Consider the following 19,594-nt stretch of genomic DNA (forward strand, 5'->3'; position numbering starts at 1 on the left):
CTTTATAAACTTTAAAAAAGTTCAATGATTTATTTGTTTAAGGCACTCACCATTACCCGGATATTTTTTGAGTTCCTCCTATAAGACATGCCAAGTTCACGACTTATCTTACTATAACCAGGGTTTGAAAGTAGAGCAGACTACAAAGTTTATTGTATGTATTAGAAGTAAGAATTAAAAGAAGATAATTTAAGGGAAGAAATAACAAAAATGACAAAATTTAATGACACACTGTCAGAGATGAAAAATAAAGAAGAGTCAAAACAACAGAGATTTCTATGCTGGGAAACTTTAAGAACATGATAAAAACAAGTGAATTAGACAGCAGAGTTGGATATACTGAATTGACAACATAAAAAGACATTCAAAGAGCAGCTGGAACTACAAGTATGAATGCAAGCAAGATATGTCATTTTTGTGCATACCATAATGGCCAACATTTATTTGGGCTCTAACTATATTTATAATTAATATATTTCATTTGTAAAATGATAACATCATAATGATAAACTAATCTGTATTTGTATAAAGCTGGATTTCCATATAAGTATTTGATAGACTTTTTTCATTTCTATTTCGATTTAGATTTTAGTTATGTACTTAATTTTCTTATTTTGATCCAAACAATTTATATACTTCAATTCATTTTTAAAAATTCAAAAGTGTGGAAGGAGTCAAGAAACTTTGCTAGCAGCAGTTGCAGTGTTATAAAAAGCTACTATTTCTAAGAGATTTCTATAAACTGTCGCCAAATTTCCAACTATAATATACACACAGAATGAAAACAGTACACATTAACGTGAAAGAAAAGAGTGGACATTACAGAAAATAGATTGAAATAAACAGAAAATCAATTATTAAAGATTTTCTAAGTGAGAATTTATATAATAGGAAATCTTAGGTGTAGAATATTCCGACAATGTAGAATATTCATTTTATGAATATTTATTATATTACAGTTTCTTCTACTTAGAACAGTTGGTGGTCCGTATGGTGTGTTAAAAATGGTCCTATCTTTTAAAACAGGAAATGCTATAGTCTTTAGAGTCCAGTTTTCTTCCTTCCCTCCCTCTCTTGCTCCCTCCCTTCCTTGAATATATAGATCTACTATCTGCAATTTAAATTATCTAAATCAATCTTGCTACTGGGAAATCTAACACATTAAAGATAGGTTTAAAAGATGTTTATTACGCATTCTAAATGTGAAGCCAATTCTATAGATAAAAAATATAAGCTAGCAGATTACAATTACATTTGAGTAAGGCATAGTAGGAGCTCAATAAGTATATGCTGAATAACTAAGTACAAAAAATAATAATAAATTACACAAAGGGATGTCTTTCTAACATTTCCTTAAAGTTTTTTTTTTATCTTATACAACCACATCCTCTCCTATAATAATATCCAAAACTATATAATCAACGTAAACTAAGGAAATACATAACGTGAAAGTATAAGACTACTGCATGACATTCAGAGAGCTGATGACTTTTAATAACCCCTGAACAGTAGAAACCATGGTATTTAAGAAAAAATCCTTTGCCACTCACTTGGCAGCTTTTATAACTTTGGGCAAGATATCTAACCTTTTGAGCCAGAGCCTACTCATCTGTAAAATGAGGATGACAATAATATCCTTTCCAAACAGAGCTATAGTGAAGATTAATTAAGATAAAATGAGTGAGATGTCAAAAACAGACTTGTCACATAGTAAGAGAATTGTATTTTTTACAAGGAGCTATCAATTACATGGAGTAACATTTGCTGAGCAGTATTATCCAGGTAAGGTTAGAAATTATCTTGTTCTTGTACAATTCATGGATAGATTCATTTTTGAACAAGGCTTATTATTTTTTAGTCTTATGAATGCCACAGAAGATAGTGACATGCAATTGGTAAAGCATAAGGGTTTGGAGAAGTTATTTCTACAGAAGTGGTAGTAAGTGAACATGATGTCAATGTGAGGAAAAGAAGAGACTGAGCCATAAAGGTTTGGCTACCTCCATAATGATGTTATAAAATACACAATGCATGTAAGCAACAGTCCCATCAAGAGGCTTTCATATGAAAAAACATGAGGACATTCCCTGAAATTCTAATAATTAAGGCTTATGGTCTAACATTTGTGAAATAGTCATTTGCCAATTTAAGATGAAATAGAAAACAATTATAAAAGTTTATTTCTGTCCAGATGATTATCATATTAGAATGCCTAAGGAGTTCTTCATGGTATTAAGACTTTATAGCATCATAAATTAAACAGAATACCACCTATAGAGTCCACAGACATGTGGCATTGAGTGAAATATAGAAACCTACCACAAGTGACAAAAAGAGAAACACACTTCATGACAAATAAATAAAGCTCATGTGTCATAATGAAAGAAACAAACCCTGATAAAGCCAGAGTTCATTTAAGAGCTGAGTGCTATGGAGCAAATGCCACAGCATACACAATCCCATCCCCCGGAAGCCAGTTCCCATTCCAACCTGAGAGGCCTCCTGCACACATGCTGTCACAGAGAAAGTAATACCCTGATAGATGCTGTAGGCTGTGATTGGAGATGATGCCAATGGTAGACTTCTTATACACTCTCATGGGAAATGGAGAATTGCCTGGATGAAGTGGCAGAAAGAAATGGGTTATATATACTTTTTTACACTGGGATTCATAATCCTGGGAACTTAAGAAAAGACCTGTGAAAAATGTGGTGAGATGCCATAAATCTTCTCTTTTAAAAGTCTTTGCTGATATCACAAGTAATTCATTTGTATTTCATTACTTTGCTTCTCACTACAACTATATATTTCAAGAAGAAATTAATATCCACAAAATCAGTTTTAAGAGAAAAAAATCGGTAACAGCTACAACTTGCAAAAGAAAGAAAATTAGAGAAGTTGGTTGTAATTCTACCAAATTTAAACTTTGTGAGGCTATGGGTTTAACTATGCTATTCCTTCAAGGTGTTTTGTTAAATTTTAAAGTCAAAAGATTATATTCTGCCTGTGGTCTGCATATACTACCTGGTATTTTAGATACTGTGATCTATTTGTTGTTGTTTTGCATAACATTATGAGATAATATTTTTGTGGTGAGAATTAAGCTGACAATACTGGCCTGCACATGGTGGCCTGCACAAAGTGTAGAAATGTTATGTTTCTAAAGTAACAAACTAAGACCTTAAAATTCATAGGCTATTAAAGTCCTTTTAATTACTAGTCATATTTTGAGGTACATATATATACTCTTTCCTTTTAGCTACTTAACAGTGCCCCTGCTTTGGAAAGAATATTCAAAGTCTATTAATAATATTTCAATAAATATGGCTTATAAAAACAGAAAACCCATTTATGCTATGGTTTAACATAGTAAGAATAAGAAATGAAACCCCTAAAAAGGGCAAAGAACACAAAGGTCAAATTTCATGTAAAATATTTTGTTAAGAAAAACATGAATCTCGTGAGGATAAGCTCTTCTAGCTCATAAAAACCTTATAAAAATACAAGTATCCTTAATAACCTAATTAGTATCTTAAAAGGGAACGAATCTTTTGTTTTAAAAATAGAGAAATCATATTAACTTTTCATTAAATAATCAGTTTTGGATGCTTTCCTGTTTCTATGGATAATGGGTCAGAGTTGTCACTAATGTAATATAAATATTCAGCTACCAGAGACAGACCTTTACAGATTTGCAAACTGGAATCTTTGTCTTTAGCCAATTCGAGTTTAATAACAAATTATTTGTTCAAAGGAATCTTTATGTAATTAAGGTGGTGATAATAATCAAGTGGGCTATTTGGGCTTTAAGCATTTCAATATGATACAGTGATTGCCAGAAAAAAGTTACTCAGAAACAGTGCAGTATAAAAATATAGAAATTTCCCCCAAAACAGCTAACTTCTCCCCTTTCAGCCAAATGCAAAGTGCAAGGCAAAATAAATTAAGGCAAAAGGAAAATAAAATAAGAAAAATGGTGAGGGCGAGCATGTTGTTGACCATGTAATAAAACACGTGCAAAGTATACCTCAGATACACTATAGGTAGATGAGCACGAGGGAAGCCGAGCCTGGTTTTGCAGTGGGGAAAAGAAAACACTGTTAAAGAGGAAATGATAGCATAGTAAGGGTCTCAGAAGTTTAGATGGCTCCATCACCAACACATTTGCCAGATAGTAAAACAGCCTTATAAGAAGATACCTGAGTTTGAAATCTCAAGGTTCAAGCTAGTTGAGAAGAACATCGTGATAAAAAAAAAAAAAAAATACCGACTTATAAAAAAATCCATGACGAAGATGATCCCTTTTAATCAGAATCTGGTATAATCTTGTTGAAAAGATGCTAATTTAAGGTTAACAGTAAAGGACTTTTTCCTATGGTATCACACCCATCTTCATTGGCTTAATACTAGCAAACTACATGTGACATTATTCTTTAAAGAGGGCACTAAAGCCAGTTCAGTATTCTAATTCTGATTTCCTGTTCTTACTATTCCATTCTCAGTATTACTGAATATTTTTTCTCTATATATCTATACCTATACTCTATCTCTATTTATATGTACCCATAGCAATACCAAAAAAGATATGAAGTCTTAAACACAAACTCTTCTACAGACCTATCTTTTATCAGAATGCTTCAATGATTTTTTAAAAACAACTATTTTATATTTTAAAACATGTTTATAATCTTCATGACTTCAAACTGATAATTTTTTGGCCTGTTTTTCCTTTCTAGGTTGTCACATTGCCATGTTCAATTCTGTGGCTTCTTCTTTTATTAGGTTGCCATAATGTCATGTGAGGTAAATTCTTAAGTCTGCATTCTCTAGTTACAAAATTCTTCATGAAGTTCCAAAATACAAAGTTAGAATGGGAAAATGAAGGTATAGGAAATGTCAAAATGGAGGAATCAAATGCCCTTATTATTTGATTTGTTCTTTAACTGTATTCCAGCTCAGCTAGATGTAGAAGGCCCTCAGTGCACTTATTGAATGAATGAATATACAAACTCTTTTCTTCTAACCTTAAAAAAACTTGAACCGTGTGAAATAATAATCAGAAGGTTTTACACTTACCATTACAAAGACCTGTGATAGAATGTATGACTGCCTTTAATGAGTTACTTTGAGGTAGTTTCTAAAATATGGCCAATTCTATTCATATTAAGAAATTATACCCTGGGGCGTTGAACATATAATACAATATATAAGTGATATATTATAGAATTGTACACCTGAAACCTATATAATTTTATTAAGCAATGTCATCACAATAAATCCAATAAAAAAGAAATTATACCTTTTTAATCAACCACAGACACATCTGATTTTCTTTAGCAAGATGCCAGTTCTAAGAAAGCCTTGCTCTGCATGTTCTGTTTCTGTAACTATACCCATAAAACTAAAAAACGTTATCTTTGAAAACAGTTTGAGTCTTGTTTCCCCCCTTCCCCTCAATTCTCCATTTTCTATTACTAGGGAAATTTACTTGTCAAGGAGATCTTTTATTAGTACCTTATTTTTGTATAAAATTTCTGAGAAGGGCAATTCTGTAGTAAGTATTAAACACCTCACAGATATGTTATTTCCACCCCAAATGATGTCGTAGGCTATTGTAGGTGATTTGATAAGTATTAGATGAGAAATTTTTAGTTTGAAGCACAAGATAAATTTTAGCTATTTTTCAGTAGGACTGAAACTTCAGAAATGTATTATCGTTACATACATGTTAAGCAAATTCTAACAAAGTGAAAGGTAGCAAAATTAGCCAGTTTTCCAAAAGAGATAGCCCTAAAATTGATTTACTGCTATCTTTATTGTAGTACAGACATATTTATAAGACATTATCAAGGTACTCAGAATGTTACATAATTATTATAAATTAAATGCATACTATTAATGAATAAATGCCAAAATGTCAAGAAAAGGAAGACTTAAAGGCTTAAATAACGTTCTACATACAAAACCCAAAAGACATAGAAATTTGCCTAAAGAAAGTAGAGTATACAAACTGATGTTTACTCATTTAAAAGCTACTGAATGTTTAATTACCTAAGGAGTAATGTTCTAGCTTTTTCTCCTCACCTCAGAAAGAGTTGGTTGATTCAATGCAGATACCTTTTAGACCTTTAAGTGCTATATAGTAAGATATGATGCATTACTAGTTACTGTCAGAGTCTTTTTCATTTGTATGACATTTCTTTTATAAGGTATGATTTTAGGTGAGGTCACATTAAGTGGTCCTTCAAAGAGGAGGAATTTATAATCTATACTTTTTTCATATGATACGTCTATATTTGAAGGGTTTGTCTATATTTGAAGGGTTTAATGTTAATTCCATAGTAAGTTTTACAGAGAGAGAGAGAGAGAGAAAGAGAGAGAGAGAGAGAGAGAGAGAGAGAGAGAGAGAGAGAGAGAATGAGAATATGTGGCATATAAACAGAGAGTAGCTAGGGGGAAAAAAGAATAATAAAAATGCAAAGGTAGAAGATTTCAGAGGATCAGCTCTTTTCAATACATGCTTCTATGTAGAATAATCTGAAACCATCCCTAGAAAAATGAGCAGCTCTCCTTTTCTCAAGCTTTAAAATGATAATTTCACACAACCTCTACTATAATCATCTTTGTCAATGTCCTCTTTCTTTTCAATGTCATCTTGATACGCTAACCAGTTATAGCAGATCTTGGCAAATGTTTTCTATAAACATTCAGATAGTAAATATTTTTGGTTTTACATTTCATATGATCTTTGCCTCAACTGTTAACAACTGTTAAGCTCTGTTGTTCTAGTGTAAAAACAAGCATAGATGATATACAAATAAATGAGTGTGGCTGTGTTTCAATAAAACTTTGTTTTTGGACACTGAAATTTGAATTTCATATAATTTTCACATATCATAAAATGATATTCTTTTGATTCCCCCCCATCATTTAAAAATGCAAAAATCATCCCTAGTTTGTGGGCTCACAAGGGCTGTAGTTTGCTGACTCCTGAGTTATAGCATTAATTTGATGAATATAAAAGTGCAAAAGAGCCCAAAGACAATTCAAAAAATATAAGCGGTAATTCAGGAGTAAGGCTGAAATGAAAATACTGATTTTAAAAGATCTACAACCATACCATCTAATTCATTATTTATATTATTCCTACTTAATATCAGTTTTATTTTAGTTCACTTTGTGCCAATAATCTGTCTTTATAAGTCATCTTCCCTCTTATTGTTTTTAAAAGCCTTTAAAAATTAACATATTTGGTTATCTATCTGTATATATTTGTAGCTGAATAAAAAATCACTATTATATTACATAAACTGAGTGAAAAGACAAAATTTGTGGCTTTGAGGTACTTTACTCCTCTCCTTGCTTTCTTTTCTACTTGTCATTATTTCAGGAGCATATACCTAACTTTTCTTCTAAATATTTTAATATTCAAGCTTTCCAGGATCCCATTTTTAAAAACTAATTAACTTCAATTTTGTAAATTTACCTTTATTTATATTAAACAAAGTGTTAGTTTGCCTTTTCTTATCCTATGTTTTCCAGTTTTCAACACTGTCTATGTTGTTCTTCAATCTTGTGCATTACTTTTAGTATTCTTCTTACTAATTTCATGCATTTGGTTAAGTGGAAAATTAACATTTTACTTTATGTGGTTTTATTCTTGTCATTATTCTCAACTCATTATCAGTCTAAGAATTTGCAGTAATATTTGCAGTCATTAAATTAGGGAAAACTCTGCTTAGGTAGAAATGATAATTTTATCAATATGAAAACTACTAAAAACCCATTGAGGGTTCAGAATACTTCAGCTTTGTACAATGTACAGAAAAAGATGATAAATTCTTAATGTAGAATTCAAGAATCTATTACATCCTACTTTTTGCTAAAGAGGAGTAAATGTAGGATAAAGAAGTATATAAATAAAATTTAATATTCAAAAAATTAAATTTTAACAGAATATTAAATTTTATATAATTGATTACCCATAATAAAAAGAATACATGATTCTTTTCTCTCTAAAAAATAATATATTGTGTAGATGATGCCAATTGAAGCATCAATGATTTAATGAAGTCCTTATTCCAAACTTCTGAATGATGCCTCATCTTCTACATTAAATAAAATATTTAAGCGGCAACATGGTTTTAAATCATTTCTCTTAATGAAATATTTAGCAGTGTTTCAATGAATAAAATGGCACCCATAGGTTTATTCTTGTGTGTGATAACCTACAATAAATTTGTGCGAAACTGAATGGTCACTATCTGCCAATTTACCCCATTTTAGAAACAAAACCTATTTATATAGCCTACGGTCCTTAGAATAACTTTATTCTGCTCTTAAGCAACATTTTAAAATATACAAAGCATATTTTACAGCATTCTGGGATAACAGAAGTTAAAGGTGGAGGAGAAAAAGCGAACATTCAGCTAAGCATTTTATTTGCATCTTTTCTTAGCTGAGCTCTCTAGAGAAGATACAATTTGCCTTTTGATAGTTTTTTTTCCGACTCGTCTAGTTAGCAGAAACCTTAGAATGATATACCTCTAGTCAATCTTTTCAGAAAAATAAAAAAGGTATACAGAACAAAGTGTGGCCCCATGAAATAAAACAAAAGATGAAGATGCTAAGACTGGTCATTATGTACTATACTATGCAGTATAGGTGTTGAAAAAAGAAATCAAAGAATGACAGGGGATAAACTAATTTGCAAAGTACAGAACTTTTTATTTAACCCTAATATAACACTAACTCCCCACCAAGCTGCGGGAGCAAGTCTCAATTTTCTAGTCTTAGTTTGATTGAAAGAAAAAGAATATCAGCTCTCATGATTGATTAGGGAAGAGTATGACACTAAATACATATATTAATTAATATAATCAGAATATTTTTAGTGATTTTTAGAATAATATCCAGGTATCTTTAGACTGACTTAGACATAGAATTCATGTTCATCTTTTTTTTTTAAAAAACAGTGGAACACATTCTGAGGGCAATTGTGGATGATCTTTTAACTTCAATAAGAATATAAATAGAAAAGAAGGACTGGCTCAAAAGGAAGAAGTAGAAAAACACTTGTTATACTTTCCTTCTCTGTTTAGATATTATAATTTAATTACTGATATTAATAAAAACAACTTTAGACTTGAATAATCAAAACTTAATATAGAGATATACATAATTATATATGGTATCTAATTAAAAACAAGCTGAGAATTATCATATCACTATTATTTTTCATTCTACCCTGTATAACAAAAACTATTATAGCAATATGAATTAAATGTATAGAACTAATCTTGGGAGAAGTAAGTCAGGGCTAGGATTCATAGACACTTTTCATTTATTTATTTATTTTTAAAATTTCTTTATTGATTAAGGTGTTATATATGTGTCCTTCTTCCCCCACTACCCCCCCATCCCCCTGCCTCCCCACTCATGCCCTAAAAAGCCTTAGGAATGGGAGGTCAGGGCTAAATAGAGCCAGAATTATTTAGAGTAAACCCTTGATTTTTGTGGACCTCACTTTAATGGACAAAATTTCCAATCTGCATGTGAATATTAACACTGTCAATTTTAAAATGCTTTTAACCAAGATTTGCTTATAATTAAATTAACAGGTTATTTTTTGTTATTAATTCACTGCTATTTTTTTAAAACAAATTTTAGTGAGTAGGCCATATGTTGAAAAAAACATTGTAGTAATTTCACTGACATAAATAAATATTACATATCTACAACTATAGTCAATATATTTAAATCCAAGAGTCAACACTCATAAACAATGTTCAACAAATGATTAGCACGTGATCACACCGCAGCACTTGTGTTACTTGGTTCTGTTGTCCTGTGGCAACAAGACTTTCTGTAGCAGTTTTAAGGCGTGCCAGCTGATGGTTGGACTTATGCTAAGCCATGCCCCAGTGTCAGAGCAAGTTCCTTCTCCAACCCTGCTCACTGCACTAACTGTTGGGAACTCAGCTCCTCCTTTATCCTGTGCTCGCTGCACCATATATTGGGTGCACAGGTCTTGATCCTGCCCTACTACTCCAACTGTTGGATCCGAGCCTCTCTGCCAGGGACTGGACTTTCTTGGACATCCAGCGTGCTCTGAATAGGCCCTTCACACTCTAACTGGCCTTGAGCAACAGGCGTACTCTGAATAGGGTCCCCACACCCAGCTTTGGGCATTTGTTTACTTGTGGTAACTGATGAATGCATGCATTTACTAAACTTACTCAGTATAAAATTAAAATTACAGTATACATTTAGGAAAGTTTTCTGTGAAATTAAACTTTTCATACATACTTAATTCTAATTACACAAATATGTCCACATAAGTAAAAACAAGTAAACTAACTAATTGTCAAGTTTTTAACATGCATTCAGAAAACCTACTTTATTATATAACGGAATTTCAGCTTTAATGAACATTCCCTCTCCTGAGTTAGTCTGTTATATCAAGGTTTTACTGTACTGCAATAATTTACCTTTTCCTCTGCCATATTTATATCATATACCATTTTTTGAGATTTACTTCCATTTATCTTAAAAAGATATATTCAGTAGAGAGCTAAGTATTCTGAGTCTGAACTACTGGTCACAAAATACTATTTTTGCCTATGATTATATAATATATGCACAGTATTGAGTGGCTATAAGGTATTGTTCTCCTTCAAAGTGTTATCTTAAGTATATTATCCTTTATCTCAATTGAGATGTTACATGATGGTATTTCTGGTAAAGATGCTTACTATTTTATTTTTAAACAAAAAATATCTTACAGTTAATCCTAAAGAATCTGATTTGAGCAAAGTCTATTAATTCAGAAAAAAAGTCTACTTGCCAGAATACCTATACTCTAACATAGATCATTTTCCTTGACAACTGAAATTGAATCATAAAGGCTCTATCACTTGGATCCAGCCTATAAATTATAATCCTGTTTTCACATCTAACAGGGGACAGAAGAGACAGTCAACAGAAAGACTCCAAATGAAGTCTCATGAAAAGATCCTCAGAAAATTGTATAATTGCATAGGAAAAACAGATTTTGCAAAGTAAGTTTTTATTTTGTAACGAATCCAGAATGTTATTAAATCAACCTAAATGCTAGTGTGGCTTAAGGGTCCTCTGCTCTGCCAATTTAATCTGTATTTCATAAACATGAGCATGAAGCTGCTGCTAGAAAAGAGGGAGAAAAGAGACAAAAAGTAAACAAAAATGGAGATGAGAGGACAAACCAATCAGATTTGGAATTACCAGTCAGCAGAAGTTTAGGGAAAAAAAATCACCGAGTAAAATCGTACATGTACTCTGAGAGAGTATCCTTTCACATTGCCTTCTAGGTGATCTCTGAGCTCATCCAGCTTTCGATGGAGCTACATGTAAACATCAAAAAATGAAATGAAAAAGCAACTTGTTCTCTTCAGTTTTCCTTTTAAAAATAAGATCATAGCATTACACATTTCTCACTGCCTTTGGCAAACATTTCAACACATCAAAGATCTTTGCATAATCCAAGAATACATGCTAAATAAACCCGTAGCTAGGGAAGCCAACATTTTAATTATTGCATCTTGTCTCCCCAAAGCATTAGAGAAAAGAAATACTGTAACTACCCTTTTAATCCCTAGAGATTCACTTAAGATTTTTCTATTTGGTAGAAATATGGAGTAAAAATATTTAAAAATTATGAAATTTGCCTTTCTTTCCCAAACACACTTTTGATTTAAGGCTGCATCCACATTAAAATAAACTGACTGAACCCAAAAATCTATCTTTTGTTCTTACAAATAACGTGTGTATATATATAATCATACAGTATATATACTTAAAAACAATAAACATACAATTATAACTTGAAGTTCTATACACACAAAAGTTGAACACAGAGATAATTAAACACACACATACACATACAATCCAGTTTATAGCAGATGGTGCTGCAGTTAGGGATGCTATTTGATCCTTATTTCACTATCAATAACTTCCCCAAAGTTATGTTGCTCTGCACATTTGAGTGTGAGTCATAATCCTTAGTCTAAATGATTATGGATTTACCTTTCCTTAAAGACAAAGATAAAATATGATACCTCACAGAAGACAGTGAGGAATGTTACTGATATATCATCAGGATACATAAACTAATATATTTGTGACTGAATAATTTTAACTTGCCTTATTTTTGAAATAGGAATTTAATCAACACTTCCTATCCCCTATGATTATCCTTAGTGAAATTATATTTAAAAAATGATACCCAGTATATAGCAGTGTTAGAGAACAGAGAGGATGATTTGTCTGGAATTAAGGACACAAACGTACAGACACACCTTCATCCATGTGCAATCACACGAGTGGCACACACACAAATAAATAAACAGATACAAAAAAGTAAAATTAAGAAGGCAGAAGAGGCAAGGAGAGGAAAGAGTGCAGAAATTAGTGTTTAATAAATTGTTAAATGGAAATAAATTGAAGGTGTGTAAAATTTTGAAATGACTTAACATTAGGCCTCTAGAATCTAAACCAGCGGTCACCAACCTTTCGGACCTCACGGACCACCGGTTGGCCACCGCTGCATAGTTATTGAATTTTGGAAACATCCCAGTGCAGTGAAGTATCTGTCATTTTGATTTGTTTAATAGTTACTACTGTTGCAAGAACAAATGGGATTGAGATATAAGAAGCAGTTAATTTGGGGGAGGGGGGGAAGGGGAGGTTCCTCTGTGTATTTTAAAAATTCAAATTTTTTATCTTACATTTATGGGGGCAGCATTAAAAGTTATCAATGCAACTTTTAACTATGTCTGTGTTTCTTAGGAGTGATAACTTGTTTACCTATTCACTGTGACTAAATGTTAGAGTATCAAGTACCCAAGATATTCAACAGCTAGTAAATGGGACCATCAGATCAGAAATATTTAAGATGTAAATTAGCAAATCACATATACAAATGGGCAAACATCAGCTATATATTGTTTCTGCTGATTGTTATATCAATTTTTTAACTTAAAAAAATAAAGGGGATTGAGTGCTTTTACTATTAGCTATATGTAAGCCCATTATACTAGCATCATATAACATTTCTAATTCTTAAGATTTTTATTTATGTATAAAATATGTTATTAATTCATAATTATTTTTCTGGAATAAACTATAAATGGTAAAACACTAAAATAATACTTAATTATTTTTTACAAAAACATAAAAAGGGAAGATAATATTCTGAAAATAAATTTAGTTCTCTATGTAACAGGAACTTAACCCATAGTGACATCAGTCAGAGGAACGGTTTACTCTAGAACCCCAAATTATGGCACCTGTATTGAGGCAGTTGCCCCTTTTCTTGTTTGTAGTGCCATTCAAAGCTAGTTATTTGTCAGCTTGCCTTCAGCTGGTTGCTCTATGTGTAGCTGAAACAAACAAAAAATATGACCCAACAGCCAATAAAAATATTAAAATAAAAAAAATGGGATGGTGAAAAATGGAAAAAGCTCCCTTCCTCCCACCACCCGCCAAAAAGGAAGAAGTGTAGGCTATAGACAAAATCTTGCCAAAAAATGTTAGAAACATATTTACTTTGAGGGATCCAACTCTACTAGCAACTCCTTTGCTTTCATCCGGCCGTCTAATTTGCTACAATGAGGGAAGATGGGTAAAAAAGACAGAATAAAGAAAAAGTGAACTTAAAAATTTTTCTACGCATTAGTAAATAATACATGCAAAAACATCAATTGACTCTTTGAGGTACCTCTTAGGAGGTCAAGGAGTTAACTAAACCAGAGGCTATATGACATGCTCTGCAAATAGGCTGGTCACTAGAATGCAATCATTGTTATGGCACTATTCCTGATGAAGAAATGTGCACTTACTTTCAGTTATCTTGGGGATTTCTGATGAAGCAGTATCTGGAATAGTGTTACATTTGCATTTGGTTTATGAAAAACAAAGAGTTATAAATATACTTATGCATAGAACTTTATTTCTTTCAGTGTTTCAGTATCTATTCCATTGTAATATCAGAAAACATTAATGATATGATTAGAAACATAGATGTTCCCCAAGTGGAAAGATCAGTCCTGACAAGCATCATTCTTGATAGGTGACAGAGTGAAGATCCTCTGCTTGCTGACCCAAGCATTGAGGTTGTTCAGCTGTCACTGAGATTCCCAAACAAACAATTGTGCTGCCCAACCAGAAAATTTTAATGCCAGACCAATGTCAGATACAGTCACTCCCTCAAAGCTTTCTGTATTTCAGTTGAATTTTCCTTCTAGGTAAGATAGGGGAAAATAAAGTTGTGATTTTAAAAAGTTGTTTTATATCATTACATAAATGAGAAAAAGAAGGTTTTTAACACAAAGTGTTTTATTAGATGAGGTATAAACTAGAAATTCATTTGCTTTTTAGTAGAGCTGCAACAACAACTGATATTTTGTTTAAAGAGGAAGACAAAAAAAAAAAAAGGGGGAGGGAGAAGGGGAAAGAAGCTTCAGATCAAGTGGATTCCTACATGTGTAGAATGATGGCCTCCCTTTAAACTACACAGGTCAAGTTAGCTGGAATGCTTCCGCTTGTATTAGGAGACAGCAGAGAAGCATCATGATGTCAAGTTCTGAGTGTTAAAGTCCCCTGGAAAAAAAAGAAACCTTACCACGCTACAAAATTATATTTGGCACACTATAGATTGTTTTATCCTTTTTAGGACATCTCAGATAGTATATGGAGATTACTAAATACTAAGAATTGAATTTTCATTTTGGAAAAAAAAAAATAGAATCTTGGCACACAAAAATTGTGTCAACTTCTGGTTTTACTCAATATAAATAGTTTTTACTAATTCTTCAGCATTAACTAAATTTATGCCCAAATGATAATCACCAATTCTCATGCTTAGTCAAACAGAATTCTCAAATTTAGAAACAATGAAAACTAAGTAGGATGGCTACCCCTATAAGACAGGGCCTCTGTGTAGACAATGCGTTCCTAGTAATTCTCTTGTGCTATTTTCTTTGATCCCAGAGAACATCTTAATATCAAAAGTTGTATCCCTTTTTAAATGGAGACTCACAATATCTGATTACAAAGATAAACTATGCAGTTTCAAATAAAAGTATAGTCTAGTGCCTCATGCCGCTTGCCGAAAACTTCAAAAACTGTGAAGACTTTCAGCAAATTTTCAGTAACAAGTGAATACCATTTTCTAGTTTTTTTGTTTTTTTGTTGTTTTGTTTTTAGTTTCCAGAAAGCTTAAAATTACATCAAGTTCAGCAACATAAGGTATCTTATTCAAGGTTACATAGAATATTAATGACAAATCAAGGAACAACATCCACAGTTCTTAATTTATAGTTTAAGGTTGTATTCCCATAATAGGCCTGGAAATAAATGGGTAGGACAAAAATTGATGCTTATTAGACTATATGCATGTATATATCTGTCTATATCTCCATCTATAAAATAAATTTTGTTATTTATATTTATTTGTGGAAGAAATTTTTCCTAAACCATTTCAGTTCCAACTGTAAGTGCAAGTACAAAAACTTTAAAGAATGAATTATAAGAGAGAAAATATAGTCACCATTGAACACTAAACATAAAGAAAACCAGACTATAATACTAATTTAAAGATAGATTTTTGGAGTAGACAGCTCATTTGTCAATGCTTGATATCAATTTTCTGCATATAAATTGGACTTTGTAAATTGAAACTATCATAAGAGGAAGATTTTAGAAAACCAATGTGGTTATCAAAGTCAGAGTTGTCATGTAATATTTTTGTGGCTCCTAAAACAGGTAATAATTCTAAACACTGAAAATTTTCAAAAAGAATCTGAAAAAGATTTGTCTCATAAACAAAACTTGAGAAATAGAGAAAAGTTAAATGAATAGATTTTGAAATGCAATGCTATTATTTATTCTAGTCAACCCTTAATCATCAACTATGATGGAACAGAATAAATAAGAGAAATCACAAAAGATTAGCATTTGAATAAGATGAATTAATTTAGTCTTCATAATAATTATAAGAGCCTCACAAGTTAGCTAATTGTATACATACATTTCTCTGAGGCTAAACATTCTCTATCAGTAACTAAGGGAGGTTAAACTGCAAATGTTTCTGTTACATATAGGATCATTGCAATATTAATGAAATTTTGATAATTAGATATAAAGAATTATAAGGATTATGAGTTGGTTGAAATTATTAATTTATTTACATATATTGAAAAATAAAATGTCAGTTTCAAAACAAAAAATGTTATCACTAATAATTTTTCTATCCTGAAGAAATCCTTCTACAAGCATTTTACTGAGATTGTAAAAATATAAACTAGAGGATCAAAACCATTTCAATATTCTCTTTCAATATTCTCTAGCCTCCCAGCTAGAATATTTAACAAAACATTTATTAAAAATAGTCTGAAAATATTGCATGTATTACTTCTTTTGTACCATTCTAGGAATCTTTTTTACGGATTAATTACTGGAGAATCTATCCTTAGGGATTAATTACCAGCATGTGTCCTATAAAGCAGTGAAATCACTGCTGTTTGTAGTCACCTTTTTAATAAAAGCTTGGATTCTAAAAATATCATATATAAAAGACATTGCCTGGAAGTTAATACAATAAGTGTTGTTGATTCCCTTTGTTTTAGTCTAATTTTTCAAAACTGAGCTCACGGTAAAATCATTTTGACTGCTAACAAGGTAAAAAATTATTCCTCTTGCCAATAATAAGTAGTTGTGTTATGTTTTTATTGAAGCAAACATACAGATTTTAGAGTAGAAATCCAACTTTATATTAATTTTTTATAGCTATGAAATTTCAAAGAAAGTTTAGGCTTGTAAAAGCCACATAAAGGTAAGTGACTATATCACTGGGTGCATGCATTCACATTTCTCTTTATTACAAGATGTTTGCTGAAAATTTTTGAGAAAAGGTTTATATTTTGTGTGTTTGTTTTATTGATAAGAGAACTCAGGTGTAGAGAGGTTCAGTGGCTTTCTAGAGAACTAGAAATTAAGAAAATTTAGACTCTCACCTATGAAATGACTAATGTAGACTCCCATCCTTGTCCCCTGACATACTTTCTATTGATTTAGATTAAGAATATGTAGATTAAACAAACTTTTCTGTTTGTTTGTTTGCCCTAAGGGTTGAATTCTTTTATTGTTAGAATTATCTAACTTACTCCTAATTACCCTGAGAGACAAACATTTTAATCTTATTTTATTATGCCACTTTTTAAAAAGAATGGGCATCAATAATAGAAAAAAAACTTTTTTCTTATAAACTATCTTCCAACCAATATCACTCAGTGTATATTAGTAAAGCTATAGATTGTTTCTGGTAGTTATGATTTGGAGGAGGACATTAAAAAAAGTTTTACTTTAAACCTGAAAATTTAAACATACTTCTTTAAGTAAGAAAATACTTTTTTAGGATTTGTCTTTAATCCTGAAGTTTTGGCATGACCAATTTTAGAATATATATAATTTTAAAATATAACGATCCAGAGAATAATTTAATTTGGGGTATGCTCTTTATTAAAGTCATGAATGAGATGAGACATGGCCAGTTAATTATATGTATTTTTATTTATTTATTTATTTATTTATTTATTTATTTATTTATTTATTTATTTTAAATGTAGACCCTTCTTGCCCTTGTTTTTCTTTTTTAATATATATTTTATTGATTTCAGAGAGGAAGAAAGAGGGGAGAGAGAGATAGAAAACATCAATGATGAAACATCAATGATGATAGAGAATCAGGGGAGAGAGAAGATAGAAACATCAATGATGAAAGAGAATCATTGATTGGCTGCCTCCTACACAGCTGTCCGGGACTAGACCTGCAACCCAGGCACATGCCCCTGACCTGATTTGAACCCAGGACCCCTCAGTCCACAGGCCGACCCTCTAGCCATTGAGCCAAACCAGTTAGGGCAATTATATAGATTTAAATCATGGCTCTATCTAATAAATTGTTGCTGAAATAATGATGGCATAGGTTATTTCTGTTGAGCTGCTTTTGCACAAACATGCCACAAACTATCAAAAAGAAGTTCAGAGAAGTCAAAAGTTTTTAATTAAAATGAAAGCTAGTATTCTTAATTTCATTATTCCTTGTATTTCTATATTTCTCACTTTCCTATCTTCATATAGCTTGCACAAACTCTAGTGGATACCAAGATAAATCATTATTTCATTTAACAGAACTAAGCTTGATCTAAATGAGAAAAATCTTGAATAAAGTTAGAACATTTTCAGTTGATAATCTCTAACTTTATGTAGTAACATGGAATTTAAAGGCTAGATAAATAAGTGTAAATTATTTTATATTAATTGGATATTAATATAATATCAGAGAGAAGGGCTAAACAGAATGGTAATAATACTTATTCAGTCAGTATAGAAACTTATTTCAAAGAAACAGATTTATAGGCCTACAAAACTTTAGAGGTTACTTAATTTAATACCATGATATTGCAAATATAAAAACTGAGGTCTATTTTAAAAATATTTCAAAGTGGCAGTTGGGCTGATCCTCAATATTTAGTGCCTCATAGTGCAATTACTTTTACATACTCAATGTTAAGTTTTCAAACAACTTCGGCTCCATAATTTTTAAATGTCTGCCAATAAATAAGTCATATGCAAATACAAAAAGCTGCTTTTAATTGAATATCATTAAATTGAATTCATCAAGATGCAAAAATGATCTGTTCTTGGTATCCATATAAATTATATGATCAATGAACTAAAGATTCCGCATATACTTTAAATAAAGATTCTGCATATACTTTAAACAAAGGTAGAATTAATACAGTTGCTAGGTTTAATTAAGAGAAAACTGTAATTCTGATCAGTGTGGCTCAGTTGGTTGGGCATCGTCCCATGCACCAAAAGGTTGGCAGTTTGATTCCCAGTCAGGGCACATGCTTGGGGTTTCCACCTTAATCCCCGGTAGGGGGTGTGCAGGAGACACTGATGGATGTTTCTCTTATTCTCCATATCCCTTCCTCTCTCTCTAAAAATAAATAAAAAATTTTTTAAAAAGGGAAAACTGTGTCATAGCCAGTTTGGCTCAGTGGATAGAGCGTCAGCCTGCAGACTGAAGGGTCCCGGGTTCAATTCTGGTCAAAGGCACATGCCTGGGTTGTGGGCTCGATCTCCAGTAGGGGGCATGCAGGAGGCAGCTGATCAATGATTCTCTCTCATTATTGATGTTTCAATCTCTCTCTCCCTCTCCTTTTCTCTCTGAAACAAACAAACAAACAAATAAATACAAAAGAGAAAACTGAAACATTTAACTTCCAGAAGATCATTATATCGTTGTTTTTAAAACTGAAATAGCTAACAACTGAAATATCCATAATAGGGGCTGCTGAAAAACCTATGCTACATTCACAAATTAGAATAGCAAACACTAATAATGTTGTATAAGATTATTTAAAAACATTTAAAGATGTTTATATTACTAAATGAATGAGCTAAGATAAAATATTATCTACCTAATTAAAGAGTAACATGCTAATTGAGTGTACCTTTGCGACGCCCACCAGCCAATCAGGAGTATGCA

The 19,594-nt window shown here is 31.6% G+C and overlaps 1 protein-coding gene across 23 annotated transcripts in view; it reads right to left on the reverse strand.

Annotated features, from left to right (window-relative positions):
• Window positions 1-19,594, reverse strand: part of GPHN (gephyrin) — a 439,592-nt gene that overhangs the window by 145,690 nt on the left and 274,308 nt on the right. For 7 of the 23 annotated variants that reach the window (XM_080684040.1, XM_080684034.1, XM_080684044.1 and 4 more), the window contains 2 exons: window positions 13,585-13,641; window positions 4,028-4,069 (listed from right to left, as the gene is read on the reverse strand). The exons of 4 other annotated variants lie outside the window; for them this stretch is intronic. In XM_080684040.1, coding sequence (XP_080540166.1) covers window positions 4,028-4,069; window positions 13,585-13,641 — 99 coding nt within the window. Of the gene's footprint in view, window positions 1-4,027; window positions 4,070-11,309; window positions 11,382-13,584; window positions 13,642-19,594 lie in introns of all 23 variants that reach the window. 12 more of the 23 variants (XM_080684043.1, XM_080684038.1, XM_080684055.1 and 9 more) reach the window with 3 other exon arrangements.

Source organism: Plecotus auritus, assembly GCF_963455305.1.
Source record: "Plecotus auritus genome assembly, chromosome: 1".
NCBI lineage: Eukaryota > Metazoa > Chordata > Mammalia > Chiroptera > Vespertilionidae > Plecotus > Plecotus auritus.